Source organism: Anarhichas minor, unplaced genomic scaffold (assembly GCF_050575085.1).
Source record: "Anarhichas minor isolate MPS153535 unplaced genomic scaffold, ASM5057508v1 ptg000004l, whole genome shotgun sequence".
Classification (NCBI taxonomy): domain Eukaryota; kingdom Metazoa; phylum Chordata; class Actinopteri; order Perciformes; family Anarhichadidae; genus Anarhichas; species Anarhichas minor.
Genome location: NW_027466450.1, coordinates 3,634,587 through 3,650,809, shown reverse-complemented (window position 1 = coordinate 3,650,809; position 16,223 = coordinate 3,634,587). Strand labels below are relative to the sequence as shown.

At 43.7% G+C, this 16,223-nt stretch overlaps 1 protein-coding gene across 1 annotated transcript; it reads left to right on the top strand.

Annotated features, from left to right (window-relative positions):
- The first annotated feature begins 698 nt into the window (after positions 1–698).
- Positions 699–16,117, top strand: inpp4aa (inositol polyphosphate-4-phosphatase type I Aa). The gene is made up of 24 exons (XM_076106732.1): positions 699–781; positions 5,183–5,458; positions 5,568–5,612; positions 6,688–6,806; positions 6,920–7,036; positions 7,162–7,241; positions 7,345–7,462; positions 7,773–7,863; positions 7,988–8,135; positions 8,934–9,064; positions 9,954–10,058; positions 10,154–10,262; positions 10,370–10,387; positions 10,510–10,696; positions 10,944–11,213; positions 11,300–11,447; positions 11,685–11,717; positions 12,076–12,248; positions 12,365–12,488; positions 12,677–12,944; positions 13,330–13,427; positions 13,542–13,654; positions 13,742–13,896; positions 14,001–16,117. The coding sequence occupies exons 2-24, from the start codon at positions 5,359–5,361 to the stop codon at positions 14,131–14,133; spliced, it is 2,883 nt and encodes a 960-aa protein (XP_075962847.1). The 5' UTR covers positions 699–781; positions 5,183–5,358; the 3' UTR covers positions 14,134–16,117.
- Positions 16,118–16,223: the final 106 nt, after the last annotated feature.

Below are 16,223 nucleotides of genomic sequence, written 5' to 3'. Positions count from 1 at the left end.
TCAATATCAGAATGAAGTATCTCTAAACCGTTGTTAGTTTTTATTTTCATCATTACAAAGTTTCAATGACATATGATTCAGTAAAAACAATAGTCAAATCTCTGTTTTAAAATCATTTTGAAATTCTGAATTTTGACTTTTAATAAGTATATTATGATTCTCATAATCTCTTACCTTTCCTTAAAAAAATTATTTTGGATTTAGTATCTCATAATAATTTTCACTCAGGGACTATTTTTAAATTATTGACGTGTGGACTGGTGTTGAATCTCCGTTTTCATTTAATTAAAAGCCAACTCCCACTTTCTTTGGACCCTCCCCTTGGCTTAGAAAAAATAAATCAATACCATCCTACAATATCCGAAACGGATCTATTATGACAAACAACGATACTTTACAAAAAAAGGAAACTTATTTTGGATTAAAGAGCTGCTTTAGCCAGATCAACTGTGACTCACAGTGGGTGTTTATTATCCGTATTAATCATAACGTGTGCCTCCATAGTATTCAATTGACAGAGATGTTATTTGGCTCAATGTGGAAACACCCACGCTTTCTCCATGAACGTATTAACCCACCTGCAGCAGCGCGTGGGACGGTGGCTCCCTGCAGACCAGGCCGACCGCGCCCCCCTGTGGAGAGGAGAAGGACCTGCGTACAGCGGAGCTATTACGTCTCGATGTGTCAGAGGGAGTCAGGGCGAGTCTTGACTGCAGACATCGTCGAGTAGCAACCAGGATGCGCATCAATATGAAAAGACACCTTCGCATTTCTCTAAACGGTATGACATCTTTATTTTTTTCCGCGTGTGTTTCTCATGTGACATCTCATCATTTAACGGTTTGTCGAAGGGCGTTTGTTCAAACCGGTGGATGCTGTCGTAAAGCGAGACCAGCGCCTCGCAGCAGGAGCGGAATAAGACATGTTTACAGCCATTGGCAAGATCTCAAATGTCCATTTATCTGTTTCTATTCTTATACATGGCGTGGTGTTTATTGTGCTGTGCGTCCTGCAGCACCATGCGGCAGCCTTGCCGAATGAGCATCAGCAGATATGTCATGACGCAATAGTTGTTATTGTCCGAGTGTCAGAGGATATATATGTATCCAGAAGTATAATATATTACTGGCCAATACTGCCATAAATAGATTACCATTCGGACAGCTCTGGGGCAGAAATAGGCTAAACAGACTGGATGACACCCTGTTTCACGCAGGTAAAGGCCAGTAGACTGTTCATGTAGGATTATGGAGAATGATGTTATATATATGTTTGTTTTTGTGTCATACACATTACATCTAAAACCGGATGTGTTGCTCATGAAGCAATGGTGTCACGCTGTTGCAGGCCTCCCGGATGCTCCCAACAGAGCGTAAAAGGATTAGATTTGATCTGTTGAATCATTGTTTTCACTCTTTTCATAACAGAGAGGGAGCTAAAGGACACAATGTGTGGCTCGCCTCTAACTGTCTCCTCTTTTTCTGTCTGTCTCCTGCATCTGTGTGTGTGTGTGTGTGTGTGTGTGTGTGTGTGTGTGTGTGTGTGTGTGTGTGTGTGTGTGTGTGTGTGTTTCTCCTGATACTTGGAGTAAAGATTAACTCTGTGTGATCCTGTAGCATCATCCTGTAGTTCATTCATCACCACTCATCATCATCGTCGTCGTCATCAAAGGTTTCTGCTGTCTTGGTAACAAGAGCTTCTCTATAGGCTACGTGACGTTACTTCCTCCTCATGCTTGTGTTTGCATGTTTCTGTGTGCGGATAAATGTTTTCCTCCTGTGAGTGAACACGTTTGCATATTTTGTACCGCTTTCGTCAATCCCATGTGGTCAGCCGTGTCCACGATTGTAGGTCGGACTCATGGGGACGCAGATCAGCACAGCTCAGCTCTGGACCGAACCAGGATCAATAGATTGAAATTGAGAGGGACACCATGGCTACAGGAAAAGGGAGATGGCTGGAGGAAAAAAATAAAAATAAAAAGGGGAGGGATGATGACAAAGCAGAAGAAGGGGGACATTCGGGAGAGATTTAAAGGGGTGAGGAGGAGGTGAGTTAAGGATGAGGACATCTGAGAGGGAGGCACTGCAGTGCAGCCGGTGCTGACAGCATCTGCAGGGGGCCAGCTGTGTGCCGCCAGACTCACTAACTGGGTCAGTTTAGTCTCCAGACCGCCCCAGAGGACTGTCAACCACGAGTCCCACCTGAATCCTCTCTGTCCTCTCTGCTGTTACTACCTCACTTGCATCCTTGCTGCATGTATACTATCTTTTTTTTCTTCTTCTGTTGAAGCTGGAAAACCATAGTTGTCAGTCTCCCACTGACCTGTTTTGCCTATCTGGGGTCAAAGGTCACCTTTTGCTCAGTGGCACTTCATCAGTGTGGCTGCTTGCTGCCCCTATCCAGAAATCTACATCAACTAACTATGATCTGTCAATAAGAGCTGAATCGTTGGTAATCTAATAATCATTTCAAGCAAGAATACCAAACGCTCTCTGGTTCCAGCTTCTTATAAATGACAATAGGCGGCTCTTCACTGAATTACATCATTATCATTTCAATATTATCGGCTTTGGAGCTGTTGGTCGAATAAAAAAACTTTGAGAAGTCACTTTGGGTTTGTAAGAAGTGTGATGGGCATTTTTCACTATTTTTAAAACTGATTAGTCAGGAAAATTATCAGCAGATTAATGACATTTTAATTTAGTTTATGATTGATTGATATGATTAATTAATAGATTAGTCATTTATTCCATACAATGGCACGGGATGTGTTCAACAGTCCAACCAACAGTCCAAAATCCAAAGATATTCAGTTTATAATCATGTAAAACAAATGAAAACAGCAAATCTTCGCCAGGTGGAACCAGAGTCAGTTTGTCATTTTTGCAAGAAACGGTTAAAAAAAGTTGTTGTTAATCAATTTTCCATCCACTGATCAGTTAATTGACAAGACGTTTGAGCTCCGCTCCCAGGCGACCTGTCCTTCACCAAGCAGACTTCATGTGGCTGACAGGTGTGATGATGATCTGAGGATCCCTGTGGCTTTCCATTAGATCCACTGTGGGTTTTCTAGAGAGCCTCCCACAGTGCCAATGGCAGATTACAGCATTTTAAAAGACGGCTCCCATTGACAACGACTCCCACACAGCGTAATGAGGCAGAGCATCCGCGCCGTAATTGTCATCCGTTATGGTTTCCCACGAAGGTGCCAAAACAGAGATTAAACTGGCAGAGAGCGTCACGCTCACACTCTGGATTTAGCGTGTGTGACTACGCACATGACTTTCAGTTCATTTGTGCGTGGTATGTGACGTTAAAACACATTCACGACGTATAAAAATAGACCTCGGATGCTGAAGGCCTTACACATGAATGCACAGCGGTACACACACACATTTGTTCTCCCTTTGTCGGTGTAATGGCAAAGACAGACAGACACTCACGGTAGCAGATATCCCCTCAACCCACCAGGAGTGTGTATGTTACGGCTGAGAGGGAGAGAAATTGATGCCACTTGATCACTCTGAGCAAAGGCAAGCGTGTATTTGTGTGGCACACACACAAGCACTAAAGAGGAAATGTGAACTGAGTCTGACATGCCACTGGAAATGCAAACATTTACCTCTTAGGGCAAGTTGAAGCACCTTTCAGCTCAGGTCAGCCATGAGACCACCTGCTGCATCCTTTTCCTTTGCTCTTAACCTTTCACATTTTCTTCACACACCCTTTTTTTCTCCCTCTTCCTCTGTGTCTTACTTCTCCTCTGGTTCATAGTTGTGCCTTGCAGGAAAAGTAAATCAATATACTGACAGCTTGATTGTCTTGTTGCTGATTCTCGCCCTTACCGTAGTGTTTCCACCGTGTGACACACTTGGCACGGTCTCAGTTTCCTCTTCTCTCGCTGTTGCACATAAACTTGGCAGGAGCCGTGTTATTCGGTTAACAACACGAGCAGCCATTCACGCCGTGGCTTTGCAGCGTCATCCAAAATGAGCATCGAACGTAACAATTTCACTATGCGGTGCACCACAAGCATTTCCTGGATGCGGTGGAGTAATCGTTGTTCTATAAATGAGAAGGTTGTACCTGTGACGGTTGTAACGGTTGCACTGTTTATATAATAAAAGAGGGATTTTAGTGAATTCTCTGTTGGATGTTAGATATGAAGAGATTTTAAGCATTTCCAGTCCGTTTGTTTGACATCAACTACTCGTGTTAGAGCAGCATATTAGCGAACTGCACGTCAGATTACTATCAAGATTGGTATTTATATTCATGGCCCCCAGAGGATGATTGTTGGAGATTTCAGTGACCCCCCCTGTCCTCTTGTGTTACACCACTGGCAGGTCAAAATGTCATGTTATGAACATTAGTCCATGACAAATTATTATGGTACATTTATGTGACATTTTCAGGTTTCCAATATTACTCAAAGATTTGAAGAATCAGAGAAATTCATGCTTTTCAAGATAAATCCTTTTGATTTAAAATGACTTCCTGTTATTTTTTCCACAGAACAAACAACATATACATTGTTTGTCACATCAAACTTTTGCGCGCGTGTGTGTGTGTGTGTGTGTGTGTGTTAAGATATCCACAGTGTCCTAGAATATTATGTCTGGAGCGGATTGGCTTAATGCATAAAATGCATTTACCTCATTATATATCTGTCTGTGCATGTTTGTTTGACATTAGTCCGTCAGAAAGGTGAAAGAACACCAGGAAAGCACATGTAGCACCGGGAGATAGAAGGTGAAGATTCAGTGTGCTGCGACGCTCTGTTTCCTTTTCCTACAGCTGTGTGAAAAGTCACACTTTTCCCCCACTGATTCTTCCCTCCACTGCTTGTATTAGCACATTATCAGAGGGAGCGAGATAAGTCGGCACTGACAGGAAACTACTCAACTCTCAATCCCTGCTCATCTCACAATGGAGCATCATGCCAAGACATCCAACCTCCATTAGTTATTCATCGCTTTAACCGTGTGTATTGGAGACTGTAAAGTGATGCTGAGCATTTCCGCTGCCAGTAGCAACCTTCATGGCTAATTACCAGCAGCTTTCTAATTCGGTCTAATTTCTCTGAGCTCAGCTGCCGTCTCAATGAAAGGATGACATCAGTATCAAGTAGTTGCCCAGTCTGTGTCAGCTGCATCACTTTGTTGTTTTCTTCTTTCAGACCTAACATTGCCAAACGTGTGAGCACTCAGATCAGAACACGCAAGGGAAACCAGCCAATACCTCAAAGGAGTGACGTGACAGACGGAGTTTTGATTTTGAGTCTGCTCGACATCGTTCCACTCTTCAGCTCTTTTTGTTCTAAAAATCCATCCTCAGCGCCGCCGTGAGCCCACCATGTCCGGGAAGGAGCGCAGCCCCCGCCATCGGCCGTGGTCGGTCTACCGGGCCAACACGTTTGATCTCTCAGCTGAGATGATGGGGCTGGCTCTATCGGGTAACTAAGTAACTGCTACCATGGTAACCTGTTTACCTCATTGGCGATGAAATACCAGGGCGTTAAAAAAAAAGAGCCCCCCCCCCCTCTTTTTCTCTCTGTCCTACAGGCAACAGTCAGGATCCAGACGAGCCTGTGCTGGAGTTTAGTGTGGGTAAGTTGAAGGAGAAGAGTACAAGGTAACACGCACAAACACTTGCTATGTCTCCTTTGTGGTGCAGGGACACCGATTCCAAAGTGAAAAGGCAATTCACGCACACACGTGTCACCTCTGACTGATCATCAACCGGCAGGAATTGGCTTTTTTTCTCTCCTTTAGAATAAATCGAGGAAGAAGCCATGAATGCACCGCTGCACACTGAATGTGGATCAGACTGTGTGTTCTCTTCCTAGAACTTACACCTTGTATTGACAGAGTCCGCTTCATTGACACCAGTAGGCCTAATGAGTCCAAGGTAGCATTACCAAATCTCATGACCAGAACAAAACCAACAATGAATTGATCCTAGTAACGACACAGGCAAGTGTTGTCTGTGTGTCCAGAGCCCGATACAGCTCCTTCCTCTTTATTGTTGCTCCATTGTTGCTCCACACAAAACACATTAATGAGTAACACCGCTGCACCGGCTGACGTCTTCATTCGTTGTGATTTATTTACACTGTTGTTCATTTTGAGTCAATCCCAAATACAGCTGTTGTGGTAAAAACTGACTAGTGCACCAAATGTGTATTAAGCCCTAGATGAAAATAGTATAGTAGTGTAGTAAAAAGAAATAGTATATTATATAATAGTATAATTTCTCTCAGTAGTTGGCGGAGAGACCAAGAAGGATATTGGACTTTACATTCACCCAGACACACAACTCCAAATGAACGACGATGTTGTTCCATGTCTGTAAATATGCAACTGTTTGCAATCATGTTCACCATATTAGTTTAAGTTGATAATATATCAATGTTTACAGCTGCCCACAATTAGGCAAAAACATCATTTGATGCTGCTTTGGATGATCTTGACGCATGGTCATTGATTGGCTCAAGAGTCGACAACATCATTTGTGTGCAACGACTTGTTCAATTTATCCATTGTTCAACCTGAAAGCATTACCGTAAACAAGTGCTGCAAAAATACAGTATTACACGTTCCTCACATGGCCAAGGATTAGTGACCATCCCACCATTACATCCCACCGTCTGTAATCTCTCCCTGTGTTTCTACGTTGGGGCAGCCTGCAGCGAGCTGGTCACTCCCTCTCTGGACCGTAAGCCAACCAGCTTCGTCGCCATCAGCTGCACCACTCCGCCCCAGGCCTTCTGGACCAAGCACGCTCAAACTGAAATCATAGAGGTACACCACTGTTCGCTTTCCCTCGCTTACTGCCCGCTGTTGGAGACTTCAAAACCAGTTCAGCTCTCTCTCTCTCTCTCTCTCTCTCTCTCTCTCTCTCTCTCTGTCCTCAGGGCACCAGTAACCCTATCTTCCTGTGCAGCGTGGCATTCTTTCAGGACTCTCTGATCACTCAGCAGACTCAGGTCAAGCTGTCTGTCTACGACGTAAAGGACCGCACACAGGGCACGGTAAGCCCAAACACAAGAATACCACTTGACTCTACTGTCTTCAAATTTCCTGTTCGGGAGTGAATAAAGTTCTTATCTACTAAATCCTTAATAGTCTACACTTATCGTGTGTGTTTATGTGACAGATGTACATGCTTGGTTCAGCCATGTTTCCTGTGAAAGAGCTGCTGCAGGACAAACACCACCGACTGCACCTAACTCTCAGGTAACAGGCCGACACAACACACGGTGCCCCTTTTCCTCTACGGGTGACTAAATGATATTTGGGTTCGGGGATGTTTAATTTAGTCAATGTCACTGTGGTTCAGGTCAGCGGAGAACAACCGCGTTGGGAACATCACCGTCATCGCCTGGCAGATAGAGGAGAACCGCGAGCAGAGAGCTCCCGTTGCCAGATTACAGAGAGGAGACACTGTTAATGGAAGGGTGAGTGATCGGGAAAAGTGAGTCAGGACAGAGCTTTTTCGTGAAAGTATTAAAACTGAAATGTTGGGGTGATTCATTGATTATTTGATTGATATAAGATTTATCAGCAGCTGTTTTTATAACTGATTCATTAAAGTCCTTTTTCTTACAAAATATGAAACATTCCGTAGTTCCAGCTTCTCAGTTGTGAGCATTTTCTGCTTTTGTCTGATGTGATGAAACAATAGCTGTTTTTAAGTTTCCACCCTCAGCCTATTTCTGGTTGTATTGTTTTCATAACAGGTTTTCTTTTTGTCCACGTATGTGTCAGATGGTTCTCCCTGTTGACGAAAGCCTGACTGAATCCATGGGCATTAAATCCAAGTCTTCATCTCTGTGTAAAGACCCATTGCTAAAGGCTGGTGAGTGTGTGTCTATTTAAACTAGATATCAACCTCCTCTAAGCGGGAGTTTAGTAACAGTCTGGATTGCGAGCCATGTGATGGTGATACACGGCTGTGGTGGTCTGTTGTCGGTCTGCTTCAGTGTTTGGGGGCGTCATGTCCCGAATGTACCGGCTCCCCACCACCGACGGCAACCACCTTCGGATCCTGGAGCAGATGGCGGAGAGTGCGCTCTCCCTGCATATTCCTCGACAGTTTGTCAAGCTGCTGCTGGAGGAAGACGCCGTCAGGTAAAGTCTGAAAATGGATACTATTGATCAGAGGCGTTAACATCTTTGCAGAGGAGCAGCAGGGTGTTGTAGTGCAGTGACCCAATGATCAACTCTCTGTGTCTTGGTTGTTTTTACTTTGATTGTCTCGGTCTCGGCCACCAGTCTCACCTTTTACAGTCTTTGGTCTTTTTATTTCTTTCTCTTTTTCCCCTTCCTTTTCCTTTATTTAATATCTCGTGCACTGCTCTGTACTGGCATTGACAATGCTATAATATTGTCCAGTTTTACATCAAGTGTCTTGTGAAAAACACATATTTGTGGTGTAGTTTATGTTGTTTAATTTGTAAAAAGTGAAGTAGTTAATTTAATATTATGCAAAAACATTTTGTTTCCAATATAATTATATTTTTGGACTCCATTCGGAGTCTTAACTTTATCTTGAAACGAAAGAAAGAAAGAAAGAAAGAAATCTACATAATTTGTGTAGCAGGATGTTTTTTTTAACAAGTTCTCATCAGATACAGTATATATCTCAATGAGTGTGTCCTTCGTGTAATATATAATAAACTGTATCTTTATTATCATATTGTCATCATCATAAGGTCAAAGACACATTATCAATACGACTCCCACTGCTGCCATTCTTACTAATGGTTGCTTGTGATGTGGGTGATGTGAGAAGTTGGACCTGCTCAGCTGCAGACCTTAATTGAACAAGCGCCACTAACATCAAACAGCTGTGACATCATCAGTGCATCGGCTGGATGTCTCGATTGTAAATGTGTGTGTGTGTGTGTGTGTGTGTGTGTTGTGCAGGGTGTGTGAGTTGGAGGAACTGGGCGAGCTGTCTGCATGTTGGGAGAACCTCAGGAGGCAGATCATCACTCAGTATCAGACCATCATCCTCACCTACCAGGAGACCATAAGTGACCTGCACGAATACAAAGGTTAGAGACACAAGCCATTCATAACATCATTTTAAGGAGGCTCTGCACCAATTCAATCTAAAAATACATGTGCAAGTCAATCAGTCACAGGGAGTACTACACATTTATAATAGAAAGCAAGCTTTGCCTTTGATGTATGTGGGCATTTACCATTCAAAAGGTCGAACTAAAAGACGCTTTTAAAGGGACAGTGTGTAAGATTTGGTGCCATCTAGCAGTGTGGTTGCAGATCGCAACGCACCGAATACCCCTTCGCTGATTTCTTCCCCTTCAAAGACTGCGATAATGTGCGCCGCAGAGTGCAAAAGCGTGGTAGCGCCGTTCTCCTCGCTCAGAGGCCATCCTTTCCATAACAACACCACTTAAGGAGCAACTGGAGTCAGACGGTGGCTGGCGGTGCCATGGTTTTGCACTCTGTGGCTCACGTTACCGCAGTTCAACAAGCGTGTCGTGGAGCTACAGTGGCCTTCGTGTAATGTAAAATCGCAAAAGGCTCCTTCTAGATTGTTTGGTTTGTCCGTTCTGGGCTACTGTAGAAACATAGCGGGGGCAGCATGGCGTCGCTCTGTGAAGAGGACCCTCTCCATATGTGGATATGAAGGGGCTTATTCTAAGTGAAGGAATTCTTAGTTGCAGGTGTCTTTTCCACATCAACTTTGACCATTGCTGTTCTTTTTGCTGCAAGCATTTTTAAGAAAGTGCAATACCAAATTGATGAGTTTCCCTTTAAGTAAAAATATATAAATGTTGCACAGTTGCACACAACAACCAGTGCAACATCTTACATATTTATATTTCCATGTGAAATATCACATTAGGACATATCTGTAACTTGTTACGGTATTTACAGATAAAAAGAACCTCTTTCTTACTTCCTGTTCCCTCTCAGGTCCTTCTTTTAAGTCTAGTACCTTGAAAACTGAGAGGAAGTTGGAGTTTATTCCTACTAATCTGCACATCCAGAGGATGAGAGTACAGGGAGAGTCTGGCTACGGTAGGTATTTATACTGCATACATATGTGTGGCCAAGGTTTTAATAATATTCTTTAGTATCTTATTGCATCCTCTTTATTACTGTCCTCTGATCAGACCGGACGTACGATGTTGTGACTATCGGTGCACCTGCAGCACATCATCAGGGCTTTAAAGGCTGCGGCCTCCGAAAACTGCTGCATAGGCTTGAAGAAGCCAGGAAACAGTGAGTAGAGCAAAACAGAAAATACATGAGCTTCACAGTGGTGTTTGATTTTATGAGTGGTTAATTCATCTTTTTTTGTTGTTGTGTGTTTTGCCTCACTCAATCAGCACTTATGAGGAGGAAAGGTGAGGTGACGAGTAGTGTACCGTAAGATTCTTGTGTGTTATTTGTCATTGCTGTGTCTTCCATACTTATCTTCTTTATCTGTCTTTGTCTTTCACACCCGCTTCAACACACACACCCAAAGCTCTGCTGGTTCTGGCTCTAAAGGAATGGCATACCAGCCTCAGGATGTTGTGAAAGCGAAGGAGCTGATCGGTCAAATAAACACTCTGAAGACACAAGTGTGTTACTACACTGAACGCCTGTCGCGAGCCGCCAAGGAGCGCTCAGCCAACGCTCTGGATAGAACCCTGGCCATCCTATCGGAGAAGGTAGCAGAGCGCTCAGCGGATCTGGAGCGTGTTAATCAAGAGCTGAGATGTCGATTATTTTCTGTTTTTATCTTACTCGCTCTCCCTCTGCTTCTGGCTTCTTCGACCTCCCAACTTTTTATCTCAGCACTTATTGTCTGAATAGAAATGATAAGCAGTCCTTGCAAGCTAAAATGTCTTTCAATTAAATGTTTGACAGTACAACCACATTTCAGCCTCTCTGTGTCCTCTCCCGCTCCTCTTGCAGACTCGTCAGTTGGTGAACGTGTGTGACTCCAAGCTGCTGTCCTCAGCCATCCTCGCCCTGGCATCCGCCCGCCCAGACTCCACTCTGCAAACCCCGTCCCCGTCCTCCTCCTCCCTTTCACCCTCCTCTCGTTCCCCGTCGCGCTCCCCCTGCCGCCACCCGACCTCCCCATCTCGTGCTGCCACCTCGCCTTCTCGGTATGCAGAGGGCAGCGAAGGGAGTAAAAACAAGCGCTCCTCCTTGCAGGCAGATTTGCATGAGGAGGACTGGGTAAGAAAAAGTCCATCTGCCTCTTTGATGTCTGTGTTCATGTGTTGTTATTTTTAATGTTCATTTTGTGATGTGTTTGTGTGCAGGAGAAGGTTTGGCTCAATGTGAATAAGAGCCTGGAGTGTGTGATCCAGAGGGTGGACAGGCTGCTGCAGCGAGACAAACTTCAGAGAGACAGTAGCTCGGAGGATGTCTTCCTGCTCGCCAGCGAGGAATCGGGTAACACTAAGAAAGGTACGCAGACACACACTGCTGTGCTCTCATGAGGCATCCGTAGTAACCAGGAACAGCCATCATCATCGTCATCAGTCTCTCACCAGACTGCTGCAGGTCTTTCACATCTGTAATTTCATTCTCCTATTCATGCTAACTGCTTCAGTGTCGCTGGATGATTAAAATCTGAAGTATAATGTTGTGCAGATGTGGAATTGTGTCCTTATCTTAAAAAAATAACTTTTCTCTCACTCGTAGACATCAGCCCAGAGGTAGAAAAACCGTCCCCAGGTGAGAGCATTATTTCCTCTACAAATCCTAAAAAGTCACTATGATATGAAAGAAGAAAAGTATTCCTGCCATTTGATTGTTTGAAATGTTAAGTTACGGCGCTATGTCATGCGTTAGTTGTGTGTCAAATAGAACTCTTTACAATAGAGTAAAACAATTTTAGAAAATGAAAAAAATGTATTTAGATATTGTGTAATGTTAACTAATTTTAAAAAAGATGAAAATATTTCCAGGACATCTACAAAATGTCATATGTTTTTTGTTTTTTTTGATTTTTGCAAAATCTACTGAGTTCAGTGTCTGCCCCCCTCCCTGTGTGTATACGAGTGTTTTACGGCGATGTGTGCCATGTCTGCAGGGGAGTGGAGCGACGCTCTGTACCCTCTCCTCACCACGCTGACGGATTGTGCTTCTCTGATGAGTGACAAAGCCAAGAAGGCCATGGTGTTTCTGCTGATGCAGGACAACGCCCCCACCATCGCCATGAGCCTCACCCTGCAGTACCGCCGCGACGTTGTCTTCTGTCAGACGGTCCGTCCACATGTGTCTTCACCCTTCTACCGCTTCTGTCTTTTTCATACATTCGTAGTTTTTGGAGAATTGCTTTAAAAACATGACCGTATTGATATGAGCTGTGCTTCTTGCAGCTGACGGCGCTGATCTGCGGCTTCATTATCAAGCTGAGGAACTCTCTCTGTGACTCGGGCTTCCTCAGGCAGCTACACACCATCGGCTTACTGGTGCAGTATGAGGGCCTGCTCAGCACTTATGGTAACTTTAACCAGAACAAATGGGTCCTCAGCCCATTGCTCTAACTTTTCACCACGTTTCACTGAAATCTGTTCAGCAGATTTTGCGCTATCAAGCAAACATACAGGACCACATCATAACATCCTTGAGGCTGATCTAATGACATCAGTGTCCTTTGTGTTTCTGTGATGACTCCTTGTGTCTTAAAGGGGAGGAGCTGGCCATGTTGGAGGATATGAGCGTCGGAGTGATGGACCTAAGAAATGTCACATTTAAAGTTACCCAGGCAACTTCAGGCTTCGCCCCGGACATGCTGCCGGTGATCACAGGAAACAGGAACGGCTTCAACGTCAGGGTTCCCATGTCCGGGGCGATGTTCGACACGCTGCCACGAGAGATTCAGAACGGGATGCTGCTGCGCGTGCAGCCCGTCCTGTTCAACGTGGGAATCAACGAACAGCAGACGCTGGCTGAGAAGTGAGTCCCTGAGATCAGAGGACAGGAAAGGTTGAGGGGTTGAGGACAGAAAGAAAATGGAGAAGAGAAAGGGCACCACCGGGTGCCTCTCAATGTATTTGACATGGAGATCATTTGAAAATGAAGTAAATACAAAGTACCGAAAGAGATTTTGAATGAGGATTGAATAGATGTAGTGATTAGAACAAGGCTGCTGGTTTTAAGAGAATGGAACTGGGTTGAGAATATGACATTAAAAAGCACCAGTTCCCTGGATAACACATTAAACCTGCAAGCAGGTTGAAGTACAGCGATGAAATATTTTGAAATGACATGACTTATTAAGGGAGGACGAGTGTGATAGTCATGAAAGATTTCAGCTCTAATATCCCAAATGTGTCTCCAGGTTTGGAGACACGTCACTACAAGAGGTGATCAACAAGGAGAGCACCACTCGCCTCAGCTCGTACTACGACCAATTTAAAGAGGTCCTGCCAGAAGACTGTGAGTTTACATGCATACATGCATGCAAAGCACTTTTATCCAAAGGGAAAAAAAATGTTTATTTCCTTGTTCTCATATTTAACTCACCTCACTCCTCCTCTGTTCTCTCCTCAGGCCTGCCTCGCTCTCGCAGTACCACCAGTCTGCCCGAGCTGCTTAAACAGCTGAGCCAGAATGCGAACGCCAAGAAAAGCAAGAACGTGGAGATTTTGTGGCAAGCAGCCGAGGTACACTTGCCTCCCATGTCTTCTCTGTGCAAATTTAAAAGCTCTGTCTTCTGCCTCTGATTGTTTTTTTTTCTTCTAACCCTGAAGACATGTCGCCGGCTGAACGGAGTGCGTTTCACCAGCTGTAAGAGTGCCAAGGACCGCACAGCCATGTCCCTGACCCTGGAGCAGTGTCAGATCCTGCAGCAGGAGCACGCCCTCGCCCCACAGGTCTTCTCCCAGGCCTTGGACTGTATGCGCAGGTCAGCCGACGATGACGAAAGTCATAAGCCTCACCGATAGTGTTGCCCCTGCGTCAAAAGGTCATTAGAAAAGTAAATAATGCATAGCTTCTGTTTCTCCACAGTGAGGGCTGCAGGAGAGAGAACACCATGAAGAATGTGGGATGTCGTAAATACGCCTTTAACTCTCTCCAGCTCAAAGCCTTCCCCAAACAGTATCGCCCTCCAGAGGGCACGTACGGGAAAGTGGAAACCTAAGTGGGCTCTTCTAACTGGAGAAAACAAAAGACTGACGGGGATAGTGATGATAGCACCACACAAACAAAAAATACCAAACACAAACTGGAACAACAGCCCTTCGTTTTGTGCTTAGTCACTGTTAAGATGATAATTGTCCAAGTGCCAGTGCTACTGTAGATTGTTTTATAGCGGTTTTACCCTCTCCTCCAGTAGTGCTAGAATCACACACTTTTCACACTTCATGGCCAGAAAGATGTCTCTCTGTGTTACATCGTAGCAGCGTGCAGACAACACTGTTGGCTGCTGTACCAGTCGTTGCATCAGGAAGCATTCAGCCGACGCATTTTAACTTGTCTCCGGGAAGAAATAAGATGTGCAAATGTCTCGGCCTTTAGAAAGATGATGTGGGGCACATGTTTGTACTTGTCCTCGCTGCTTTTATTTGATCTGATCAGTTTGTCAGTTACAGGATGAGGCTGCAGATATTCTACATTTTTCAACATATTTGCAAGACCAAAACTTACAATGAATTGATCAACGACTGACTGGCACAGGTGAGTGCTGTAAAGCTCCTTCCTGCTTATGGTGCCCTGTTATAGGAAATGTCTGACCTTTAACAACAACAACAAAAAAACTATATTTGTTTATGTTTGTGTTTAGGAGGTATATATGGGCCACATATGGGGTAAGGAAGTAGTAGGATAGGATTGAGGAACACACAATTGCATTGTTGGTTTTGGTCTTTAAATGGGATTTAATGACATAAAGAATAATACCACCCTTATCCTTTAAAGCTTCACTAGTTAAGTTGTTGATAAAGGATTTTTTTTTCAGCCCAAAACACAAAGTGAAGCTGCATTGAGAGCCCAAGGATTTTATCTTATTTTTCAAGACAAGAGGTGACAAATTTTGGGAAATGGTAACAGCAGCTAGCAAGCGAGTGATTGTCTAGTGATGAAAAAAATGAAAAACGATTTCTTGAAAATATGTTTTTAAGAAAATGACTGTGTATCTTTCCGCCACTTGGAGCTGCCTACATGTGAAGTTGCCCAGCGTGGCTTTGATTATTAGACCATCAGGTTTGTTAAAACAGATGTCTTTGCTTGTTAGCAAATTTCTCTGGACCTAAAGTCAAAGCACTTATTTAGTCTGTTTCTCTCCCACTGTCTCTCCTTCTCGTCTTTCTTCTTCAATCACAGAAATATCCAACACTGTATCACTCTCTAGAACAAACACAACTCTCCTTTATAAAAGTACATATCTCACACCACTTTATGGCATTTGTGTTACAATGATGTCCCATCTAATGTGATTTCTGCGGTTCTTCTGGTGGGGAAGTGGTTCACAAATTGTGGGCTTCTAAAGTGGTGCATCACATTAGTCTATGAACATTTCTACAGATATTAAAGACATTTCTGAAGGTTATATGCAGCACTATAGCGGTTTGATGGCCCTTCAAACTTTAAGCATCTATTTATTACAGTATGTGTTCTTAGTTTTAGAGCAATCAGTTGAATTATGCAGAACTTTATGATTGATATTGGATTAAAACTTTAAAATGCGTATTAATTTAACCTGCATGAAGAAAAAAAAACTATTGCAATTGTATACTGTTGCGATTACCCATGAGCACTAGATGGATGTTTCTAGGCTGAAGTGAAATGATGCATATTGCGTTTGTCTACCAACCATCAACAACACCTCATCTGTTGCCGACCTCGTCTGTCAGTTTACCAGCTCCAATGTACTTAATTGTATAAAACTTACATAGACAGGGAATTTTATTTTGAAAATGTTATTTTGCTTACAGGTATTTATGTTGATATGGCTGTTGTTGCCAAATGCTGTTTTAGTTTTCTCCATTGTTCTCAAGGCAGTAAGAACCTTGTTCTGATCAGTTGTACATGCACACAGGTTGGACCTGCGAGTTTTGGAGAGGCCTGCACCCCCACAGAGGTATAAAGTGAAACTGAAATATTGAATAAAGGCTTGTCAATGCCAAGTGAGTGTGTCAGTCAATGAAATTAGACATTATGAATTGAACAGCAAATGTGTCATCCTCTCGAGTGTCAAAGAGAAGCATCTTATATGGTATATATAGACAAAGT

What these genes read in the sequence shown, in the direction of transcription:
- inpp4aa (XM_076106732.1), top strand. Translation starts at nt 5,359, where the DNA reads ATGTCCGGGAAGGAGCGCAGCCCCCGCCATCGGCCGTGGTCGGTCTAC. An exon ending in CTCAAACTGAAATCATAGAG is followed by an intron (nt 6,807 to 6,919) that starts GTACACCACTGT and finishes CTCTGTCCTCAG; the next exon opens with GGCACCAGTAACCCTATCTT. An exon ending in AGAGGTCCTGCCAGAAGACT is followed by an intron (nt 13,428 to 13,541) that starts GTGAGTTTACAT and finishes TTCTCTCCTCAG; the next exon opens with GCCTGCCTCGCTCTCGCAGT.